This window comes from Cydia amplana, chromosome 1 (genome assembly GCF_948474715.1).
Source record: "Cydia amplana chromosome 1, ilCydAmpl1.1, whole genome shotgun sequence".
Taxonomy (NCBI): Eukaryota; Metazoa; Arthropoda; class Insecta; order Lepidoptera; family Tortricidae; genus Cydia; species Cydia amplana.
The window spans coordinates 6,592,214-6,613,129 of record NC_086069.1 but is presented as its reverse complement, the minus strand read 5'-3'; the positions used below and the strand labels follow the sequence as shown (position 1 = coordinate 6,613,129).

At 38.6% G+C, this 20,916-nt stretch overlaps 3 protein-coding genes across 6 annotated transcripts in view; 1 reads left to right on the top strand and 2 right to left on the bottom strand.

Moving 5' to 3' along the window:
- LOC134653179 (endochitinase-like) overlaps positions 1-20,916 on the bottom strand; it is an 87,049-nt gene that overhangs the window by 54,608 nt on the left and 11,525 nt on the right. The gene's annotated exons all lie outside the window — the stretch shown is intronic.
- LOC134662515 (regulator of gene activity) lies at positions 1,395-13,195 on the bottom strand. 4 transcript variants are annotated; one of them, XM_063518796.1, is made up of 10 exons: positions 12,512-12,616; positions 12,159-12,250; positions 8,752-9,024; positions 7,443-7,626; positions 6,417-6,581; positions 4,798-4,830; positions 3,979-4,183; positions 2,811-2,975; positions 2,259-2,394; positions 1,395-1,529 (listed from the first exon to the last, which is right to left on the bottom strand). In XM_063518796.1, exons 3-10 carry the CDS (start codon positions 9,019-9,021, stop codon positions 1,455-1,457), a joined length of 1,233 nt encoding a protein of 410 aa, XP_063374866.1. In that variant the 5' UTR covers positions 9,022-9,024; positions 12,159-12,250; positions 12,512-12,616; the 3' UTR covers positions 1,395-1,454. The 4 variants fall into 4 exon arrangements, with proteins under 4 accessions (XP_063374866.1, XP_063374861.1, XP_063374845.1 ...); XM_063518791.1 differs by lacking the exon at positions 12,512-12,616 and adding an exon at positions 12,331-12,471; XM_063518775.1 differs by lacking the exons at positions 12,159-12,250; positions 12,512-12,616 and adding an exon at positions 13,053-13,195.
- On the top strand, positions 14,687-19,989 carry LOC134662506 (V-type proton ATPase subunit E). Its single transcript, XM_063518762.1, has 5 exons — positions 14,687-14,855; positions 15,047-15,222; positions 16,908-17,076; positions 17,904-18,098; positions 19,007-19,989. Exons 1-5 carry the CDS (start codon positions 14,823-14,825, stop codon positions 19,112-19,114), a joined length of 681 nt encoding a protein of 226 aa, XP_063374832.1. The 5' UTR covers positions 14,687-14,822; the 3' UTR covers positions 19,115-19,989.

Sequence of the window (20,916 nt, the reverse complement as noted above, 5' to 3'; positions counted from 1 at the left end):
AGTGCAATATGTACTGTAAAACGTTGTTCGATACACGTGCGAATAGGTAATTCGCAACTCGTGTCGATTTAAAACACTCCCTTCGGTCGTGTTTTAATTTATCGCCACTCGTTTCAAATTTCCTCTTTTTCGCACTTGTATCGAAAATAACTATTTTCTACTCCCGTACTTTTATTTGTCATTTGAAGGGTCGTGCACAGTGCACACACCTTTAATGGTTCCTCTACACGTTGGCCCAATCTAGTGGTCCAATATGATGGGCCAACGTGTAGAGAGGGTAGTGGTGTCGGTTGACTTATGGCGCGGCGAATGGCGATGGGCTGGCCGCGGTGTCGGTTTTTCGGCACACATCAAAGGTAGTGGGCCAGCGATGGCGGTACGCATCTACACGTGGCCCAATCCACAGTGCGCGCTCGAATGCGGTCGAGTGTGGGCGGTTGCGCTCAGTATCAATTTACGGTTTTTTTTATTAAAAATGACGAGTACCTGGCCTCATTATGGAAGTAATGAAGGAATAGGAAATTTACGCAGTCAGTACATTTACAATTTAAATAAATAAATATAACAATACATACTATAGTTAAATAAATTAATATTAGATACATATATAACTATACATAGTAAGTACCTACACTGCCTACACTACACAATTTGCACAGCTATGTTGGTAAGCTAGTAACAAAATTATAATATGATCTAAAATAATTAAAGCAAATTGTATGGTAACATGAAATTAAAAAAGATATTTAATTAATTTAATTCTTTAAAAAATCTAACAATCATTTTTTTTTTCGGGAAGTATTGTATCATCCAAAAACTCCTGCAGCTTCTACGCCATTTTTTTTAATTACTTGAAGAAAATATTGGTACGTGGCGTATAGATAAATTGCTGCAACGGCTAATGCTTCCACGTCCATCTTGGAAACCGGATAGATCACAATTGAATGTCGCCATCGTGTAGTTGCGTTCCAACCATCGCATGGCCAACTCATTGGCCCAGCGCTGGCCCATCGTGTAGAGGAGCCATAAGAGCCCATCAACGTGCACACTAGCGCCACTGCTAAACAATCGTGATTATTTAAATTTAACGAAAGATATTTAAAAAAAAACTTGTATTAAAGTACTTTTTGAATACATCAAACTAGTTTCTATGTTGCTAGATTCGTCAATCTATGAACTCAAAACAAAATGGGCAGTTTTAACTTTGGACGAATTTGAGTCCAAGTTCAGTCGCCATCAGATTTAACGGAGCGGCAAAGAGAATTTGAAAACTATTTTCTTTGGGAGCGGCCAAGATTTTGGTCATTTACGAACACCTTTGCCGCTCCGACGTATCTGATGCAGTTGCACATAGATAGCTGCTCGCCGACACAAGGTAAAATGAAAGCCGTGTATAAACTTGTACTTTTATATAACAAAACTACAATAGGTGTGTGAGAGAGGGCGCGGGGCCGCTACGTGAGCACGTGCGGCGGTAGTTGCGGTCGGCCCTCCAGCTTGCTGTAGTCTAGGTGAAACTCTTTCGCCACCTGCGGGGAAACAGTTAATCTATACCCCACTCATTTTACGATCCGCTAGTATAACAGAACAATAATGTAACTAAATTACAAATAATTAGAATAAATTTAAAAGTTTTTCCACTTTCAAATGTATTCTAAGCTTAATAGCATCGGTCGCAGACGTTTCTGCTTGTAAAACATTAAATTACAAATAATTATTATAAACTTTTTAAATAGCTAAATTTTGTCGCAGACGTTTCTGCTTGTAAAAAATTAAATTACAAATAATTATTATAAACTTTTTAAATAGCTAAATTTTCTAGTAGTCTAGTACCTATTGGATACCTCATCATCAAGGTACGAGTTGGAACCCGGCGACGTGAGGCGACTGCAGACGACACGTCGCCGTGCCACGAATTGGAACCCGGCGACGTGTAGCGACCGCGGATGACAACTGCAGGCTTCGTGTCGCGGCGACGCGCTGCCGCGTCACGTCGCTGTGTTAGCTTCGAACCCGACTGCATATCGCAGCGCCGTATCTAGTTGATTCCGAGTGTTTTGTGACTTCAGCGGTCACTACACGTCGCCGGGTTCCAATTTGTACCTTAAGTAAATAATTTCTAGCAAGTTTAGACATCTATCACCCAAGCCACATATGTACTTTAGTTAATTTTAATTTCTCACGCTCGTAAAACTCGTATCTGCTATATGGGCATGGAAGGATAGTACCCCGAGTAATAGTAATGCGTAACAATTTACCTTGCGCCAATTGTGCGCGTCAAAGAAATAGTATGTGCCGCGCTCGTATGTGGGCGTCTTCTCCACCATGGGCATGCCGGGCGCCTGCGAGATCCACACCTTCTCCTCCATGTGGTACCGCCATTCGCGGTTGTATCTGCAACAACCGTCTCGCCAACTTTACTAATGCCTTTTTTTTCTAGTTTTTATTTAACATGCTCTTTGTCCTGTTAAACGTGTGCGGCCATCTTGGAAGCTAAGTTCCCGGTTTCCGATTGAGCTGAAATTTTTCATACAAGTAAATCGGATGACAATGCAAAATTATGATGACATGGAGCTGATCTGATGATGGAGGCAAGAGGTGGCCATGGGAAGTCTGTGATAAAAGAACGTAAACTAATTGTGTTTGGGGTTGTTAGAATTGTCTCGATGAGTATTAGTTAGTTGCCTGTGGAAAGAAAAGCAGTCAGCGAAAAAAGTTAGTAACGCAAATGTATTTTATTAGTGTAAAAAATAATCTTAGAATTTTTTTCATTTTATTTTATCTAAAAACACTTATCTAAAAATACTTACAATTCGGCGGCGGCTGCTATCTGCAGAACGTCCCCGACAAAACAGTAGAACAAATAAAATAATAGGTCTTCCTTATATCGACTCAGTCGTAGCGGCGCCAGCTTTTCTCTGATGGAGCCATTTATCAGATACTCGGGGGGCACATGGTAGTCCATGTCTTGTGGTCTGCAAAGCAATTAGATTTGTTAACATGACAGTGTCTAAAATACAAGTTGAATTCGATTTAAATCTTTCAAAGCAATATTAATGTTATAGAACTTGTAAATGTAAGTTGCTGCCTTGTGATTTTTATCTTTGTTGACATATTCAAAGATCTTAACACATTCACTGTCCACGCGAGCTACGCGCTACGATTGTGGACGGTATCACATTTTTCCGCTTTGTAGCGCCTATGAACAGAGAATGTGTTAAAAAAGTTTTTGAGATAGCTACTTATCGACAAACGGATTGATGTGGTCTCTTATGCCTGACCATCTTGAATTTTGGGTCTGTTGTGTTGTATTTAATGGTACCTATCTAATCTTGGGTTAATAGTCTTAAAGTTTGTTTTGGTTAGGAAAATTATCGAAAAGTATACCTAATGGAGTGGGTAAAGTAAAGCGGATGAATTAGATTAGTGTCGGGTAGAGATGCAACGGATAGTTGTTTGGCCGGATACCGGATATCCGGCCTGGACACTGGCCGAATATCCGGTATCCGGCCGCCGGATATTCGGCCAGCGGAACTATACCTATATTTTGAGTTTTGCAGGTGCGCGTCGTGCAGGTTTCGACCTGTTTCGTAGTGAACGTTCGCGCGGATACATTTCTAGGATCGTAACGAGTTTTATCATGTCATTACGTAGTAAGTTCGTTTATAGTTACAAGTGCGCGCGCGTATTTTTGTGTAAACAAATAAGTGTAATGTGTGACATTGGTTACGTATTCATTTCTATCTACTGTGTCGTTAGTATTATGACCGTGACTGTTTTTTAGATTCCATTTTTTACCCCAAAATGTGTTAATTTTACTATCCGGTATCCGGCCGGATAGTAGGTCACTATCCGCTATCCGGCCGGATAGTAGGTCACTATCCGCTATCCGGCCGGATACTAAAATAACGGCCGGATAGGCCGGATATCGGATAGTAACCGGATATCCGGTGCATCTCTAGTGTCATGTAGAGGTACCTGCAGGGGGTGTCCGCCCAGGGGCCGGCGAAGGTGAGATATAGGTTGTCGGGCGAGTTGAGGTTGAGGCCGAGCGCCGTGAGGTCCTGCCCCAGCGCCAGCGACACGAGGCTGGGGTCCGACTCGGCCGCGCGGATGAACGTCAGCAGCCCCACGATGCCGAACTGGTTGGGGATCATCGTCTCCGGTATATTCGTGACTTTACCTAAAATATTTCACGTCCTATCAAACGGTCAAATACTGAGACATCAATTTATTGGATTTTCGTGGCTGATACCAGTGTTGGCCGAAACGTTAATGCAATCGAAAATGTTGGCCATTAACCATTATAAATTGAACCGTAAACTGTAATTGTCCGTTACGGTTTAAGGTTCAATTTATAATGGTTAATGGCCAACATTTTCAATTGCATTAACGTTTCGGCCAACACTGGCTGATACATTGAAGTATCTTTATCATGTTACATTTTATCTCATTCAATCTCTTATTAGGAAGCTTGTATTAGGGTCGGCAACGGGCGTGCGACTCCACAATCCATAGTGGCAAGCGCCTATAGGCTGTGCTGTGGCGGCTTCTACTTTACATCAGGCGGACCGCACGTTTGTTTGCCCTAGTCGTGGTATAAAAAGAGCACCTCCAAATGCAAATATCAAATCTTTAATTATTTTTTGTAAGATATCAATATAAGATTTTTAATTCCTAAGGACATAGAGATTTTGAAAAACTTTAAAAGTTACTCTGGTAATTCAAAGTTGTTAAAAAAACATGATAAAGCCACTTCAGTATATGGCCATAGCCAACATATTCGATCATACACACCATAGAATTCCGTATGCGCTCCTTGATTGACAACTTGGGGAGAAAAAAACTTCATGTAAAAATACGATTTATTTGCACATCGAATCTATCTACGAGACCGTCTAACATGCATACTACTACGAACTAAAAATGCAATTTAGAATGTATCATTACACATGGGAAATTAAAATAATGAAACAAATTAATGAACACGAAATAAAGTTTAAAATAATGTCCATAGGGAGCGCCTACGAAATAACATATCTGATAAATGAGCAATAATTACAAATAAAATTAATAATAAATATACACAATTACACACTGCACTATAAAGTTTGAAAACTCAGTTTATTGTACCAGTTATTACATGAACTCATGCTTCCGTTCCGCTGAACGAGTTTTTAAATGCAAAATACAACTCAAAGACCGAAAGAAAACTTTTCCTGTTCCCGGAAGCTCTCAAGAAAATTGGACCTTGTTTTTTTTTTGCTTTATGCACAACGGGGAATAGCTTTCCTTCCTAAAGTTGTTTTGGCTTAAGTGACTCCGCATACGACGTCTTTTTGCAGCGATTCAGACGCACCTTTCGTGAACTGCTCAATGCTGAATCGACTTTTTGCAGCGTTGCGGCACCGCGCATCACGACTGTATCGCAGACTTTTTACGACTGCATCGGTGGAAAATGTCGCCGTGCGCAACCTCCCTTACTTAACCATGATTATCATGATCTACTTTTTTTGCTAAAAAAGTCAGTCTATTCTGTCTATGGGCGTTTTTTTTTGTTGTCCCATACACTTTTTTTTTCAAATTTGGGATTTTTTATGTTATTTCTACTCAGAATCACGAGTTCTTTCTATCCTAATAGGAGAAAAAAAGTGTCCCAAAATTTCCATACATTTTTCGATCTTTCCATTCCGCGACCGCCATACAAAGTCTATGAAAAATGGTGACGTAATGGAAATAAAAACCTTAGGACACTTTTTTTCTCCTATTAGGATAGAAAGAGCTCGTGATTCTGAATAGAAATAACATAAAAAATCCCAAATTTGAAAAATAAGTGTAGGGGACAGCAAAAAAAAACGCCCCTATTATTAGAAAAGATTACATATATGAAATTGTTCAATTCGGTGCTGTATACAGGATGGCCAATTTAGATCGGTCAGTATGGGAAAATCTGAAACTATAAGACATACGACGATCTCTTCTTAGGAACCATGTCATCGATTTTAGTAACAAGAAAAACTGCATTCATACATTTTAAAAAACGTGTACTCTGCTCGGGAATCGAACCCGGACGTTTGAAAAAAAAAATCTAAAATTATTTCTATTTAGATATCGACTGTGTAGGTCTTAAGCAGTAAATGTTACTATGAAACATGATGTCTGAAATAAATAAAATGCATTGTTTTCATATCCTTTAATTTATTTTAGTATGTTTTCGAAATGGCCACCATTTTTTTCAATACATTTTACATAAAAAAAATTTAAATGTATGAATGCAGTTTTTCTTGTTACTAAAATCGATAACATGGTTCCTAAGAAGAGATCGTCGTATGTCTTATAGTTTCAGATTTTCCCATACTGACCGATCTAAATGGGCCACCCTGTATAGCGGTATTTCGTTGCGAAAGTGTGTGTACCTTCAGACTCGGTCTGTATGCCCTTGCGGGGTTTGTCCGGCGCGTGGTTGTGGTCCTGCAGCGCGGCCGGCGCGCCGCCCGCCGACGTGCCGGGCAGCGCGGGGAAGTCCTCTGACGACATCGTGAACTCAGACTGCTCCGAAGTCGGCTGCTTCACCATACCCACTACTCAAAACGGAAAACGGAAACTTTATAGGATCATTTTGTTGACCGTCCGGCCGAGGTATCGAGTTGAAATTAAAACAATATACTCAGGTTTACAGACCCTTCAAACTGTGAAAGAAACAAATTTCTAAGTTAACGTAAGAAAAAGATACGACCGTTTATGGCGCAAATAACGTATATTTTGACTCTCTCAAGGGTATCGAAATTTATAGGGTACTTCCCGTTGACCTAGAACTATACGACGGGAACTCGCCGAGGTCGAGCTGGGTGTGTAAGTACTGTGTACAAGGTGTAAGGTGAGGGCATAGACTAGGAATCCTCTAGACTGAGTTTAGAGCAATTATTTCATGAAACCGATGCTGCCAAAAATACGGGGGTGCGGGGGGACGAGGTGAGCGAATCCCGTGCCGTGATTGGTCCGTTCAAAGACACGGACCAATCACGGCACGGGATTGACTCGAAGATGGAGTAACGCTACCGTATGTGTGGCAGAGGGGGTAGCGCGACTATGCTATGTCTAGAGGTTGGATTGTCTGTGCCTAGAACTATACGACGGGAACTCGCCGAGGTCGAGCTGGGTGTGTACCACAGACAATCCAACCTCTAGACATAGCATAGTCGCGCTACCCCCTCTGCCATACATACGGTAGCGTTACTCCATCTTCGAGTCAATCCCGTGCCGTGATTGGTCCGTGTCTTTGAACGGACCAATCACGGCACGGGATTCGCTCACCTCGTCCCCCCGCACCCCCGTATTTTTGGCAGCATCGGTTTCATGAAAGAATTGGCCTAAGCTCAGTCTAGAGGTTGGATTGTCAGTGGTGTGTACTGTGTACAAGGTGTAAGGTGAGGGTGACGTACCGTACGGTTTAGAGCCGGGCGGCGGCGGCGCGGCGGCGGGCGCCTGGTCGCCGGCGCCGCGCGCGGTGAGCGACGGGAACTCGCTGAGGTCGAGCAGCGGCGGCGTCGACGTGTCGCCGCCCTCGCCGAACACCGAGTGGTAGTTGCTGCCTGCGTTGAAGCGGGACAGGTTGCCCATACTCGACTGAAATATCATCACACACTTTTATTCAAACTTTGCAACTGCTGTGCTATGTCTAGACCCCGGACTTTTGTCGCAATGACGTCACAATAGGGTAGTCTGGGGAGTTAATGGAGCGGTGTTAATTAATACGCCTTTGTTAATTAAATTAAAAAATCAGGCATCCACGGTATAAATTACCTATAAGTTAATTGTCAATTGATTGTTGATACATCGATATCGACGTTGTTCTTTCGTTAACTGACTCTCCGTAACAGATCAAGAGTTTTTTTAAATGACTCGCGGTTAGGCTACGTCTTCTATCAGAACATATCCACTTCAAAAAGGAAAGCTTCTATCCACCTCGATGGGATGTTATTGGTGCATATTTAAAAAGTATGTTATCAAAACAGGATTTATAAAGGTTGCTTGGATTTATTTGTATTGACTTATATGTAATTTATATCGTGAATGCCTGATTATTAAATTTTAATGAACACAGCCGTATTAATTAACACCGTTCCATTTACTCCCCAAACTACCCTATTGTGACGTCATTGCGACAAAAGTCCGCGGTCTGGATGTCGTTTTCAACAAAACGTACCAGTGCCATGAGGACGCTCTGACAGGTTATTCGTATAAAGATACAAGCAAATTTCGTTCTTATGGTAAGTAACAATGTGATACCTTTAGCTTGAAAACGTCACATTTACATAGAAAACACGTGTAATAGAATGAAAATGCATACGAATTTATCTTGTATCCAAGATCCTATCCAAAATAAGAAAGAGTAAGCTGATGTTTGTACTTAATGTTGTCAATTCACTTTGTGGCTTTGATAGAGATTTGGACAAATATTTATGTTATCTTGCTTTGCTAATGAAAGCGACGCAACCACACTCCACAAACCAAAACCACGGAATAAATTCCCTCCTTTTATTTAAGTGGCTCCATCAGCTCCATGCCTTCTCAATCATTTTACATAAATATGCGTAGCTTTTTCAATATGTCTAGGAGTATCTGGTAAGTAATTTGTTAAGAACATAATATAGATTTTATGAACAGAACTCTAGATTTATAGATCAAGTAGTAACTCTAGAATAGTATCTTTCGCTACAGGCAGCAAGTACGCTTATAATGTTAACATACCATAGCATTAGAATTAGGCTGAGATAGTGGCGTCGGAATCGGTACCCTTCGATCTGCAAATGCCCTTTGTCCGAAAAGTGTAGATCTCGAGGCCATAGAGGGCGGGGCTCCGCCGGGCATGGCCGTGGCGCCGCGGCCCGGGGACAGCGCCCCGCCGAACGTGGGCGTCACATGGCCCGACACGCCGCCCACCAGCCCCGAGCCCACGCGACCTCCCACCCCGCCGCTGGCTAGGCTTCTAGGCGCTTGCTGGAAATTCAAGTTTGCCATAACCTGGAAAATTAAAACATTGTTAATTTTGTGATTTTAGTGCGACTCACAATTCTTTGATTGACAATGTCAATAACTCCTATGGGCTTCCTTGTTAGTACAGTTCTATAGTTATAGTGCTCATAGAAATAGCTTGCTGTAATCGTTGCACTAATTGGTCACTTTATTGATGGGATGTATTTGAGATACAATTGATCAACAGCGGTCTATTAGGCTGCTTACAGACGAGCGACAGTACGCGACACACTGTCGGCGACGGTCGCCGACGGTCGCTGACGACCGCCTGCGACGGCTATCGGCGACGGTCGGTGATAGCTGTCGCGGCGTCGCTCTTGTGTCACAGCACGCAGTTGTCGATGTGTAGTTCAAGAGATAGCACGTATTTTCTTTAAACAATAATGCATCAGCATCAAAATCGTCATTACTCATTTTGAAAAAGAAAATACGTGCTCTTTCTTGAACTACACATCGAAGACTGCGTGCTGTGACACAAGAGCGACGCCGCGACAGCTATCACCGACCGTCGCCGACAGTGGCCGACCGTCGCCGACAGTCACTGACCGTCGCCGACAGTCACACTTACAGACGAGCGACAGTACGCGACACACTGTCGGCGACGGTCGCTGACGACCGCCTGCGACGGCTATCGGCGACGGTCGGCGACTGTCGGCGACGGTCGGTGATAGCTGTCGCGGCGTCGCTCTTGTGTCACAGCACGCAGTCTTCGATGTGTAGTTCAAGAAAGAGCACGTATTTTCTTTTTCAAAATGACTAATGACGATTTTGATGCTGATGCATTATTGTTTAAAGAAAATACGTGCTATCTCTTGAACTACACATCGACAACTGCGTAGTGCGTGCTGTGACACAAGAGCGACGCCGCGACAGCTATCACCGACCGTCGCCGACCGTCGCCGATAGCCGTCGCAGGCGGTCGTCAGCGACCGTCGCCGACAGTGTGTCGCGTACTGTCGCTCATCTGTAAGCAGCCTTAGTGCAATTTAATGAGGGTTCAACTTTATTTTAACATATTTATGCTCTCAATCGAACAATAAATACTAAGTCAGATGTCCCAAATTGGTGCATTATTGTAGTAAACCATACCTGGCTACATCAATTTTCGGTGGCACCTTGCCATCCAAGTTGTTTAATGTCTACTGTAACCCAGGTACTGTGATTTGCACAATTTACAATTTTCATCTATTCTAAATATGATTTCATTCTCCACATAAAGAGAATAAGATTATTTATAAAACCTTTGATTCATGATACAGTGCTAGTTTAAGTAAACTAAGCAACTAATGTTATATTAAGTACCTATACAAATATCTGAAGTACCTTTTACTCAGAAGCCTAATATTGCCTTAAAAAAAATTCATGATAAAAATTTTTGGCCTTATTGGACTAATTAAGGCTAATAAAGCAAGTGATATTGAGATTTTCTTTAGAGATATTTCAATTTCAAATTGAAGTACCTAGGTAATAATGTCCAGGGGTTGGCAAACTTTTGAAGAGAAGGGCCCAATCATAGTAGAAATCATCAGTTTTAGGAATGTCAAAGAACAATAAATTATGTTGATTTAACTAATCTGTCCTCTAGGTGTTGGTTGTTTGGGTGTCCCGTACCAACACCTATCTTAAGACAATCATCACCTTTCCATTTAATGAAAAGTCACATGTTGTTTAAAATAAACTGCTTAAGTGTGTGTTTAACTTATTTCCGGAGTGATTGGTAAAGTACATAATTAAATTAAAATGCCTGCACTTATGGACTCCATAATCTCCATATCATATATGATGATATAAAATGACTTTACTTTCAATGAAAACAATTAATGTTTCTCTTAATTGTGCTTATAAATTCTGCTATGTGTTCATTGCGCTAGTACACACAGTAGCAACTATAATATATTTTATTTTTAAATCACTACTTGCGAAATATAATTTTTATGTAGATTGATTTATTGTTTACACAGGTTGCAAGAAGCCTAAATTAGTGCAGCAAGGTAGGTTTATATTCAACTCCATCAAGTGGACGAAAACTAGAGCTGGAAGGAAACTAGTGCAATAACCCTATTTAGGGTTTCATTTCAGTTTTCAAAAATCAAGAATTTACAAGCAAAGAAACAATATGTTAAAAAATCTAAGCAAATAAAAAAGTAAACAACCATATAGGTGGATATAACAAATGATGTTTGGGATAATGATTTATGATGGAAACCTTGTCTTAATTGGTAAAATATTGCATAGTATCGATCTTTAAAAGTACCTACATAATTATTAAATGTTAAGCTAAGAATTGTGTTTGATTGTACTAACATAAATTACTTAAAAAGTTATCTCTACTAACACTTATAACCGGGGTCACCAATTAGTTTCTTTTGGGTCCGAGTTTTTAGATAATATGACCATCGCGGTCTATTTCTAATTGAGTTTATTAAATAAGTGAAAAACAATACAGGTTGGTGGTGCGGATCCAGACCGTAGTCTGCCATTTAGTGACCGCTGACTTATAAGGTTAACAATTAGCTTCAAATTTTAGGCATTTCGAAAACGATTTCCAAATGTTTCCTTGATGTCTGCTTTCCAATGCTTAATTTTATTTACTTCCGCAGCAGGACAACAATGTAAACTTAAATTATATTATTGTTAGTTCAAGTTGAGCATATAGGATGAAATTGTTTATAGCGTACAGGTCATTTCAGTAAAATTGACATTGAACTCCAGGTTAGAAACATTTCAGACCCAACATGTGTTTGTGGTATAAAAGCAGCAACAAAAACAAAGTGAAAGTTTGCCTACCTAAAAAGCCAGCTCACTTAACTCAAAGAGCATACAGATGCTTCCTTGTAAATGCAAATAATGAATTTAAAGGAGAACACAAAACATCTCATTGAACAGTGGCAACGAATTATATTATATGCATCTGTTTTAAGTTACGCAGTGTAACCGAGAAAACACCGACAGTGCATAAGTTTTATAAAAGAGATAAATGAGGTGACGGAAATAACAACAAATGAAGTAGGTAACTCTTTGCCATATAATTATTTGATTAGCATTCGCCCTCTGTCAAACAATGGCGACCCAGGGTGAATAAGTAGGTACAGTAACTTCTTAAAAATTCATTCAATATTTACCTAATGTGTCGACGTCAGTCCTTATTCCACTATCTCAAGAAACGTATGGATGGTTCATAATAGAGTATTCTCGGCAGAAATTAATGAACCCACTAGAATGGAATAAACAAAAGTTTGTTGACTGTTCAATTTACAAAACGATCTGTATGCATTAAAAATTGTATACACCAACTAGAATCATGTGTAACACAGTCTCCGCTTCAAACACTGCTATAAAACGCTGAAAACTTTATGCATCATTACGTCACAAATAAATATTTTAACAATTTCACTCTGTTTTGTCGAACGCCACATTACCCTAAACAACTATGGCGGCCATATTGCTGAAAGCGGAAACTAGTAGTATTATTCACCCTCTTTAAATTCGTTTTATACCCTCGAATAAAAATTATGAATACACTTTAAAAAGTGTATGCGGTTTATTTTTATCATAACAACTTTTTTGAAACATCTAGATTTTATTTTGTAATGATTTATTATTATTTAGAAACTAAATTGACTTTTATGGTTGGTCATACCGCAAGTAAAAAAAGCTCCAACATTTTTGGGTAATATTGTCTATGATTGTCCTCTTTTCTATTGTTATTTTGTAAGTCTAGTATGCTGAAAACTTCTTTACATGTCATGTGATTTTTATATTAGATTTGTACTGATAATATAAACAGTAACTTATTGTATACAGTCCTCCATGTCGTATCCAACAACGGCGACCCTTACAATTTTTCATGACAGATGAGCACGTAGGTATACGGCTCACAAAAACATAATGTAACGATTTAGTGCTCATTACAATGAGCACTGAAACGCAAGTGAATTTACAAAAATACTTCATTTATTTATATGCTAAATAGACATGTACACATTGACCTACTTATAATTAAAATAATTACAAACCTGGCGTTGGTCATTTCTTGTAAGATTTTTGTCAAAATACGGACGTTGGTTCTTCATTACTTGTTTATATTCATTTATTCACTTTGCTTTTTATTACTTTATTCGCGTCAATGATTTATTATAGTCGTCCACTAATGCAAAACGCATGAACTACCCTCATTATACTTAAGTAATTGTCAGTGTTGGCATGAAATAAAAGCATTCTCAACATATAGGCGATTAGTTAATATTTGTTGAACGAACACAAACAAAATTCGACAATATTTTAACTTTTCATCAATGTTTCTTCATGCATATAAATATTGTTAATTTGTTATTGACTCAATAACCGCTTTTATGCAATTGGCTGGAATAGGTACAGATACATAACCCTGGCCGCACATGCACGGAATTTTCTTTAGAATTTCGTACGCTTGGCGAATTGGTGTGGATTTAAAATCCTAACGCATAAATCGATTGTGTGTGCCCTCCTCACGGAATTCCGAATCTATACAGGGTGGATTTTCTTTTTGGGTCAGTGAGGGCAGCTATCAGATCCCGTGCTGCTACGAGAAAACGGTCTTAGAAGACCTTCCCTCGATTTCAAATTAATGAAGATTGGCTTTTACAGATTTTGGAAAAAACATACAGGATGCGAGAAAAAGGTCATTTTTGACAAACTTTTTTTTGATGCCAATCGATCCCATTCCTGTTGAGGATCAAAAGCTTGTATGGAAGCAAAAAAAAATTCCGGCTAGGAAAGCCACAAATCGAGGAAAACTTTTCCCATACAATTTGTATGAAAATGAAAACTCTTATTTTTCACATGCTATTTTTGTATGCCGATCGATTCCATTCCTATCCAGTATCAATAGTTCCTTTGGGGTCAACTTACGGTTATGTACTAAAAAGCCACAAATTAAAGAAAACTTTTTCCATACATTTACTATGGAGAAAACGTGAAATTTAATTCACAGTTTTCTATCTGGCCAATCAGTCCTGTTACATTTAAGAACCATAATACTGTATGAAGACATTGCTGTAGGACTCATGGGCGAGGTAGAAAATTGTGAATAAAATTTCACATTTTCTCCGTAGTAAATGTATGGAGAAAGTTTTTATTAATTTGTGGCTTTTTAGTACATTACCGTAAGTTGACCCCTAGGAAACAATTGATACTGGATAGGAATGGAATCGATTGGCATACAAAAATAGCATGTAAAAAATAAAAATTTTCATTTTCATACAAATTGTATGGGAAAAGTTTTCCTCGATTTGTGGCTTTTCTAGCCGGAATTTTTTTTTTTGCTTCCATACAAGCTTTTGATCCTCAATAGGAATGGGATCGATTGGCATCAAAAAAAAAGTTTGTCAAAAATGACCTTTTTCTCGCATCCTGTATGTTTTTTCCAAAATCTGTAAAAGCCAATCTTCATTAATTTGAAATCGAGGGAAGGTCTTCTGACCGTTTTATCGTAGCAGCACGGGATCTGGTAGCTGCCCTCACTGACCCAAAAAGAAAATCCACCCTGTATATATTCCCAATTCGGATTCCGGATCGAAACCGAACGTCTGGGGCCAACCTAAATTTTGATTGTATTTTTCCTTATGTCTATGGTCTTTAAACGGGAGATTATTTTAAATGGCTGGCAACATTAAGGATCATATGATCGTTCAATGAAGAAGCACGTCTGACTAGGCGTCGACTTGCTCCTTTCAGCCAGTTTTTACTTTTCTGGCTGATTATCGGCTGTTTTACGTGTGCGCGGTGTAAAATATTAACTATCAGCCATGGCGCTAAGCGACGCAGATGTTCAGAAGCAGGTATGTTTCAATAAAATACATTCGCGTAGAGTATACGCTGCATGTAATACGACATGTATTTTGTCAGATTGATAGATGCTGGGAATCGTGAAGAACGAACTATCTTTGATGATGTTGCTGATGGTAAATGTATTTTATCATGCCTGATTTAGCGTTTCCCAGATGTTAATATGTTACTTTTCCATTACCAGATCAAGCATATGATGGCCTTCATCGAACAAGAGGCCAACGAAAAGGCTGAGGAAATCGATGCCAAAGCCGAAGAGGAGTTCAACATCGAGAAAGGCCGTCTCGTGCAACAGCAGAGGCTTAAGATCATGGAATACTACGAGAAGAAGGAGAAACAGGTGGAACTCCAGAAAAAGATGTATGTACCCACTTTACCTTAACTGCCAAGAGTTCACATGAGAACTGCATTAGATCTTTGTAAATACAATTTTATCTCTAGGTGTCAATATTACGTCCACTAGTTTTGCTCTAGGTATTCTTTAACTTCAAATGTTCACTGAGTGTGATGTTCAGTAAAAGATTACGTACATATTCCAATTAGAATCCAATGCATAATTGGTAATTATTTCTCCAATTTAAAACCAAGCCTTAACAACTACATGTTCTTCCCAATATCTCCATTATTTGATTATCAAGGGTAATCAAATACCTATTTAAAAAATGTAAGGGTGCAGATTATGATTCCAACAATGATAGATGACATGTGGCGCCAGAAGGGTTAACCTTATGTATCAGCCTTACCTGTTATCTTCATTTAGTTGCACTTGACATCTGGTCATGTGATTTCATTTATTGGTCTGTGGAAAACATATGGAACTAAAAATATTTATACAAACAAAAAAAATGAAAATCGGATTGTTATAGTTTTCTCGTAATTTTCATTTTACTATTGACTGCTATTATTTTTTTCGCTCCATGCTGCTGCATTGATGCTACTGCATTTAGATCGGTCAGTATGGGAAAATCTGAAACTAAAAGACATACGTTGATCTATTCTTAGGAACCATGTCATCGATTTTAGTAACAAGAAAAACTGCATTCATACAATTTAAAAAAATTGTACTCAGCTCGGCAATCGAACCCGGACATTATGAAAAATAAAACTAACACTATTTCTAGATATCGATTGTATAGGTCTTAAGCAGTAAATGTTAAACTATGAAGCATGATGTCTGAAATGAATAAGCTGCATTGTTTTCATATCCTTTAATTTATTTTAGTAATTTTTCGAAATTACCACCATTTTAATCAATACATTATACATTTTTTTTTAATGTATGAATGCAGTTCTTCTTGTTACTAAAATCGATGACATGGTTCCTAAGAAGAGTTTGTTGTATGTCTTATAGTTTCACATTTATCCATACTTACCAATCTAAATGGGCCACCCTGTATACTAAATTCTCTTCGCTAATTCTTAATTGAAAATAGCAAGTGACTAACATCATTTGGATATGTCCAAAATACTCAAATTAGGAATTGCTTCTGAATTCTATGACAGAATTGACTAGATATCAAGATAAAACTTAGTGATTATGAAACATTAGTATTATCTGTACCTGAAATAGCAACATTAGCAACCTTTCATATGCCTTGCTTTAGTTACGAGTGCAAGTTTATTAAAACTTGGAACATTGGTTCTCAAACTTTTTTATGGAACCCTTTTGGAAAAAGAAACAGTTCATGATCTATGAATCTCTAAAATTATTTTGTAAAGGAAAATACAATATAATAACTCTTTACTGGACTCCTCAAATAACAATAGCTCAAAATAAAGAAACTAGGTTACACAACAGGTGGTCTTATCATGGAAGAGTGATCTTTTCTAGACAACCATTGGGTATTAGATTGGGTTGGCTGGGTTTAAAGTAATTTAAATTTTGTCTCTTACTAGCTGGTTTCATGCTTGATTTCACGGAAATTGATCATAATTGCTTGATGTAGCCTTCACATTTTGAAAATATTGGATCTTGGTGAAAAAGGGAGAAAATTCCTGACTATTTCTCAAATCTTAATATTAATAAGAAAACTTATATTCTCCAGCCAATCTTCGAACATGCTCAACCAAGCTCGTCTGAAAGTACTGAAAGTGCGTGAAGACCACGTACGTAACGTGCTGGACGAGGCCCGCAAGCGCCTGGCTGAGGTGCCCAACAACAAGGAATTGTACTCCGAACTGCTTGTCACACTCATTGTACAGGCTCTGTTCCAGGTAGGTTGTTAAATCATTACTTAGAAATGAAACAATAACAATAAAAAAAACATGCTGCTGTTCTGTCCCCTCTTACAAAATGCACCTACATCTAATGTGATTAGTAGATTGTCTCTACCTATATGTCCAATAATGACCATAAAATTGCCGGTACGGTGGAATTAAAACATGTAGCATAATTGCTTCAAAGTGTGAGTCAGGTGATGGTAACAAAAAAGCACTTATCTACATGAACAACAACAACAACAAACATGCAAATAATATTAACATTAAAACATGAAATTAAATAATGTGAATAATACGAAAAAAAAACAATAACAATAAAATGTGAATTAGGATTGAATTGCAATATAAATGTAGGATGTCAAATCGTAAATTAAGAATTTAATAATTTAATAATATAATAGCATGTATGTTAGACGGTCCTTATAAATATGGTGCATTCACTTTAAAAATTTATTGCTTATATATTTTTTTAGTTCGACCATAGAGAAAAAAATACATAGAGTGCTCACTCCATACATCAGTTCAGACTATTAATTTCAGTGTCTACATCTAGCACCGAGTAGCGGAACTATCAGTACTGCTACTTGACAATAGATGTAGCACCGACCGGAAAGTCTTATCTCAACAGCATAAGACTTTCCGGTCGGTGCTGCATCTATTGTCAAGTAGCAGTACTGATAGTTCCGCTACTCGATGCTAGATGCTAATAGTCTTTTTGGTACTAAAACTGATGTATGGAGTGAGCACTCTATGTATTTTTTTGTCTATGGTTCGACCAAACTTACCAAGACTTACCAAGTAACTTTTTTTTGTTTGTTTAGTTAGTGGAACCTCAGGTAACCTTACGCGTACGACAGGCCGATAAGGGCCTGGTGGAGGGGCTGCTCTCCAAGGCACAGGCCAGCTACAAGGCCAAGATCAGCAAGGACCTCCAGCTGAAGGTGGACAACGAGAACTTCCTCCCTGCTGAGACCTGCGGCGGAGTCGATCTTGTAGCGGCTAAGGGCCGTATTAAGGTAACTATCACTCATCTAGTGAAATTCGAGATATGTACTTAGCGACTGTACTTTTTGTAGACATACCTAATAGAAAAAGTGTGACGCAAATAGATCTCTGAATACAAAAAAGAAATTGACAGACCTGCCCAACAACTACTCAGAATTCTAAGGTACATATAAGGGAAAAATATAAATCAGTTTCCCACTTTAAGGAGTTTAGCATTTTTTTATATATTTTAGGATACCGTTTTGCCAGCGTACCTATTTAATTGATAAATGACAGTAGGTATGTACCTATACCTATACTCATGTTAAATTACAGCTTTCCAGTGCTTACAGTCACTAAGCTAATCCGCGGACAAAACTTGACCTAAACATTAACATGAAACATGAATCACGGAGAAAAGTGGCAAAAAATGCTTCTTAGTGGTTTTGTTAAGCAAACATCGTCTGGTAATTTTTAATTTTGAACCAGATGTTTTTATTATTATTTTATCACTACAACAGTTTTTCTGTAAGTAATTTTAATTTATAACTTTTTTGTACATTATTTGTAGCGGCGTGGCGTCTAAAAACAATTATCTCTGGAAAGTTCCAGTAAAAGGCTTATTTTTTGCTTTTAAGAGCTGTTGGCCAAATTGCTCTATTATATAAAGAGACAAACAGTTGACAGAATCAAGTTGGATAGATGCCAAGCCACTAGCAAATCAAGTTATAAGGTCTCATTCAAAATAGCGCCTACGAACGCGGATAAAGTACAAGTTAAGCGTTTGGTAGCGTTGCTATCGCTGTTAAGACATTGTTGCGTGTCGTCTACTAACTGTCAGCACTCGTTCATGATGGGAGGGGAGTACTTTACGCGATAATTTGATCGGGGCCTATTATAATGAACCAAGTATACGTATAAAAGGAATTGTTCGCTGCAGATCTGCAACACGCTGGAGTCGCGGCTGGAGCTCATCGCTCAGCAGCTGCTGCCCCAGATCCGTACGGCGCTCTTCGGCCGCAACCCCAACCGCAAGTTCACCGACTAGATTAACACATCTGTTACTACTAACTTATTATAAATCATTATTATTCGTAGAACTAAACGTTATTATTATAATAAATGTTTTCCTTTGCCTAATTAATTATATTGTAATAATGCGTACAATTTTGCTGTTTAGAATTTAACTGATGATTGGTCCTGTCGAGTCGTCAGAAGTAAATAATGTGTGATCATGTAAGTTTCTGGTTCCTGTTTGTTGTTCTATTCTTAACTGTATGTTAGTTTCGCCTACTTAACATCGATGTCTACTGAGAACAAAATATTTTATTCGTACAATTCATTCGTCATATGTATCCTAGAGTAGAGATTCGAAACGATATAATTAAGACATTGTTACCATATATCTAGGTAATATGAATAGCATTTTAAAGCCGATTCTGTTAAAGAGTTGATAGTCGTCTGCACTCTCCGCCTTCAGTATTAATGCAGCACGAGCCACAAGACACAGGCGACTTCGTTAGATCGACATTAACAATTAGTTGTATGCGAAAATGTTTCTGTATCGTTATAATAATAGATGTTATTACTGGATGTTTTGCAACGATATATTTGGTCTATATCGTTTCGCGTAGGATCATTGAGTGCTGCAAGGTTGGCTCACGGCGGCAGCATCCTATGCTGGGAACACCTAAATCGAGGTAAAGATTTGGCTGCGCGCAGTATAGCGCCGTGGGGGAACCTTCCAGTGTTTCACACATTCCTACCTTGTATTACCTGGCCTGGCAGTTACAGTTTCCTCGGCTTGCTTTTGACGGACGTAATCAGCAGAGCAGAGTACAATAGCTCTTATATAAGGTACAATGTATAATCCCCTTTATGGCACTGTTAAAATTCTTATGTAAATATATAGATGTGTTAATATTAATCTTTTATTTCTTTGCCTTGCCCTATAAATATAAAATAAGCAAAGTAACCTAGGTGGAAAAACAGTGACGGCGCATAAGTTTATAAGTTCTGTAAAAAAACACCATATTAAAGTTCCGTTCCATGGTTCCAACCGCGAACAATAAAACAGTTTGAGAAACGCTGACCTAAAACAGCCTTTTTTGTATTTTATAGTAGAATCCGCTTATAATGACATCGAAGGGAACTAACAGACACGTCATACTAACCGGATGTCATAACTCATATAAAACAGTTGTACAACTTCTTGTTAAGTTTTCCAAATTAATCTCAAATTCCTTTGTGAGAGATGAGTTTTATTAAACTTTTAACAAATATTAACTTGTCACTGAGAATCAAAACTAAAATACCTTACACGCCACGAACGCACCAAACGTCCTCGCAGGGAAAGACGTGTGGTGACGGCCACGAAAACCAGCGAAGGTGTGAGTATAACCGGACCGGACATAATTTCATGAAAATAGGATTTTTAGGTCATAGTAAGCGGTTTGTCACTATTAAGCGAAGTCATCTTTTCCGAATTTGTCACAAAAAGTTTTATATGAAAACCAAACTTCGCACAGTAGGTAATTACGTCATAGTAAGCGGTTGGTCAGTATAAGCGGAGTCATAATAAACGGATTCTAAGTACTGTAACTTTATTATATAGCTGGTCAACCAAATCTTGTCAGTAAAAAAAGGCGCGAAATTCAAATTTTCTATGGTACGATATCCCTTCGCGCCTACATTTTTCAAATTTGCCGCCTTTTTCTACTGTCAAGATCTGGTTGACCAAGTATATGTACCTATAGATAAATCAGACTTCTTATATGGGCACATCTATTTTATTCGATTTTATCCAACTTTAGCGTGTATGTATAGTTGGTCAAGCCAATTTGTCAGTAA

What these genes read in the sequence shown, in the direction of transcription:
- LOC134662515 (XM_063518775.1), bottom strand. Translation starts at nt 13,109, where the DNA reads ATGAAGAACCAACGTCCGTATTTTGACAAAAATCTTACAAGAAATGAC. An exon ending in TGGGCGGACACCCCCTGCAG is followed by an intron (nt 2,976 to 3,978) that starts GTACCTCTACAT and finishes ATTGCTTTGCAG; the next exon opens with ACCACAAGACATGGACTACC. An exon ending in ATAGCAGCCGCCGCCGAATT is followed by an intron (nt 2,395 to 2,810) that starts GTAAGTATTTTT and finishes CGGTTGTTGCAG; the next exon opens with ATACAACCGCGAATGGCGGT.
- LOC134662506 (XM_063518762.1), top strand. Translation starts at nt 14,823, where the DNA reads ATGGCGCTAAGCGACGCAGATGTTCAGAAGCAG. An exon ending in ACGCAGATGTTCAGAAGCAG is followed by an intron (nt 14,856 to 15,046) that starts GTATGTTTCAAT and finishes TTCCATTACCAG; the next exon opens with ATCAAGCATATGATGGCCTT. An exon ending in TTGTACAGGCTCTGTTCCAG is followed by an intron (nt 17,077 to 17,903) that starts GTAGGTTGTTAA and finishes TTGTTTGTTTAG; the next exon opens with TTAGTGGAACCTCAGGTAAC.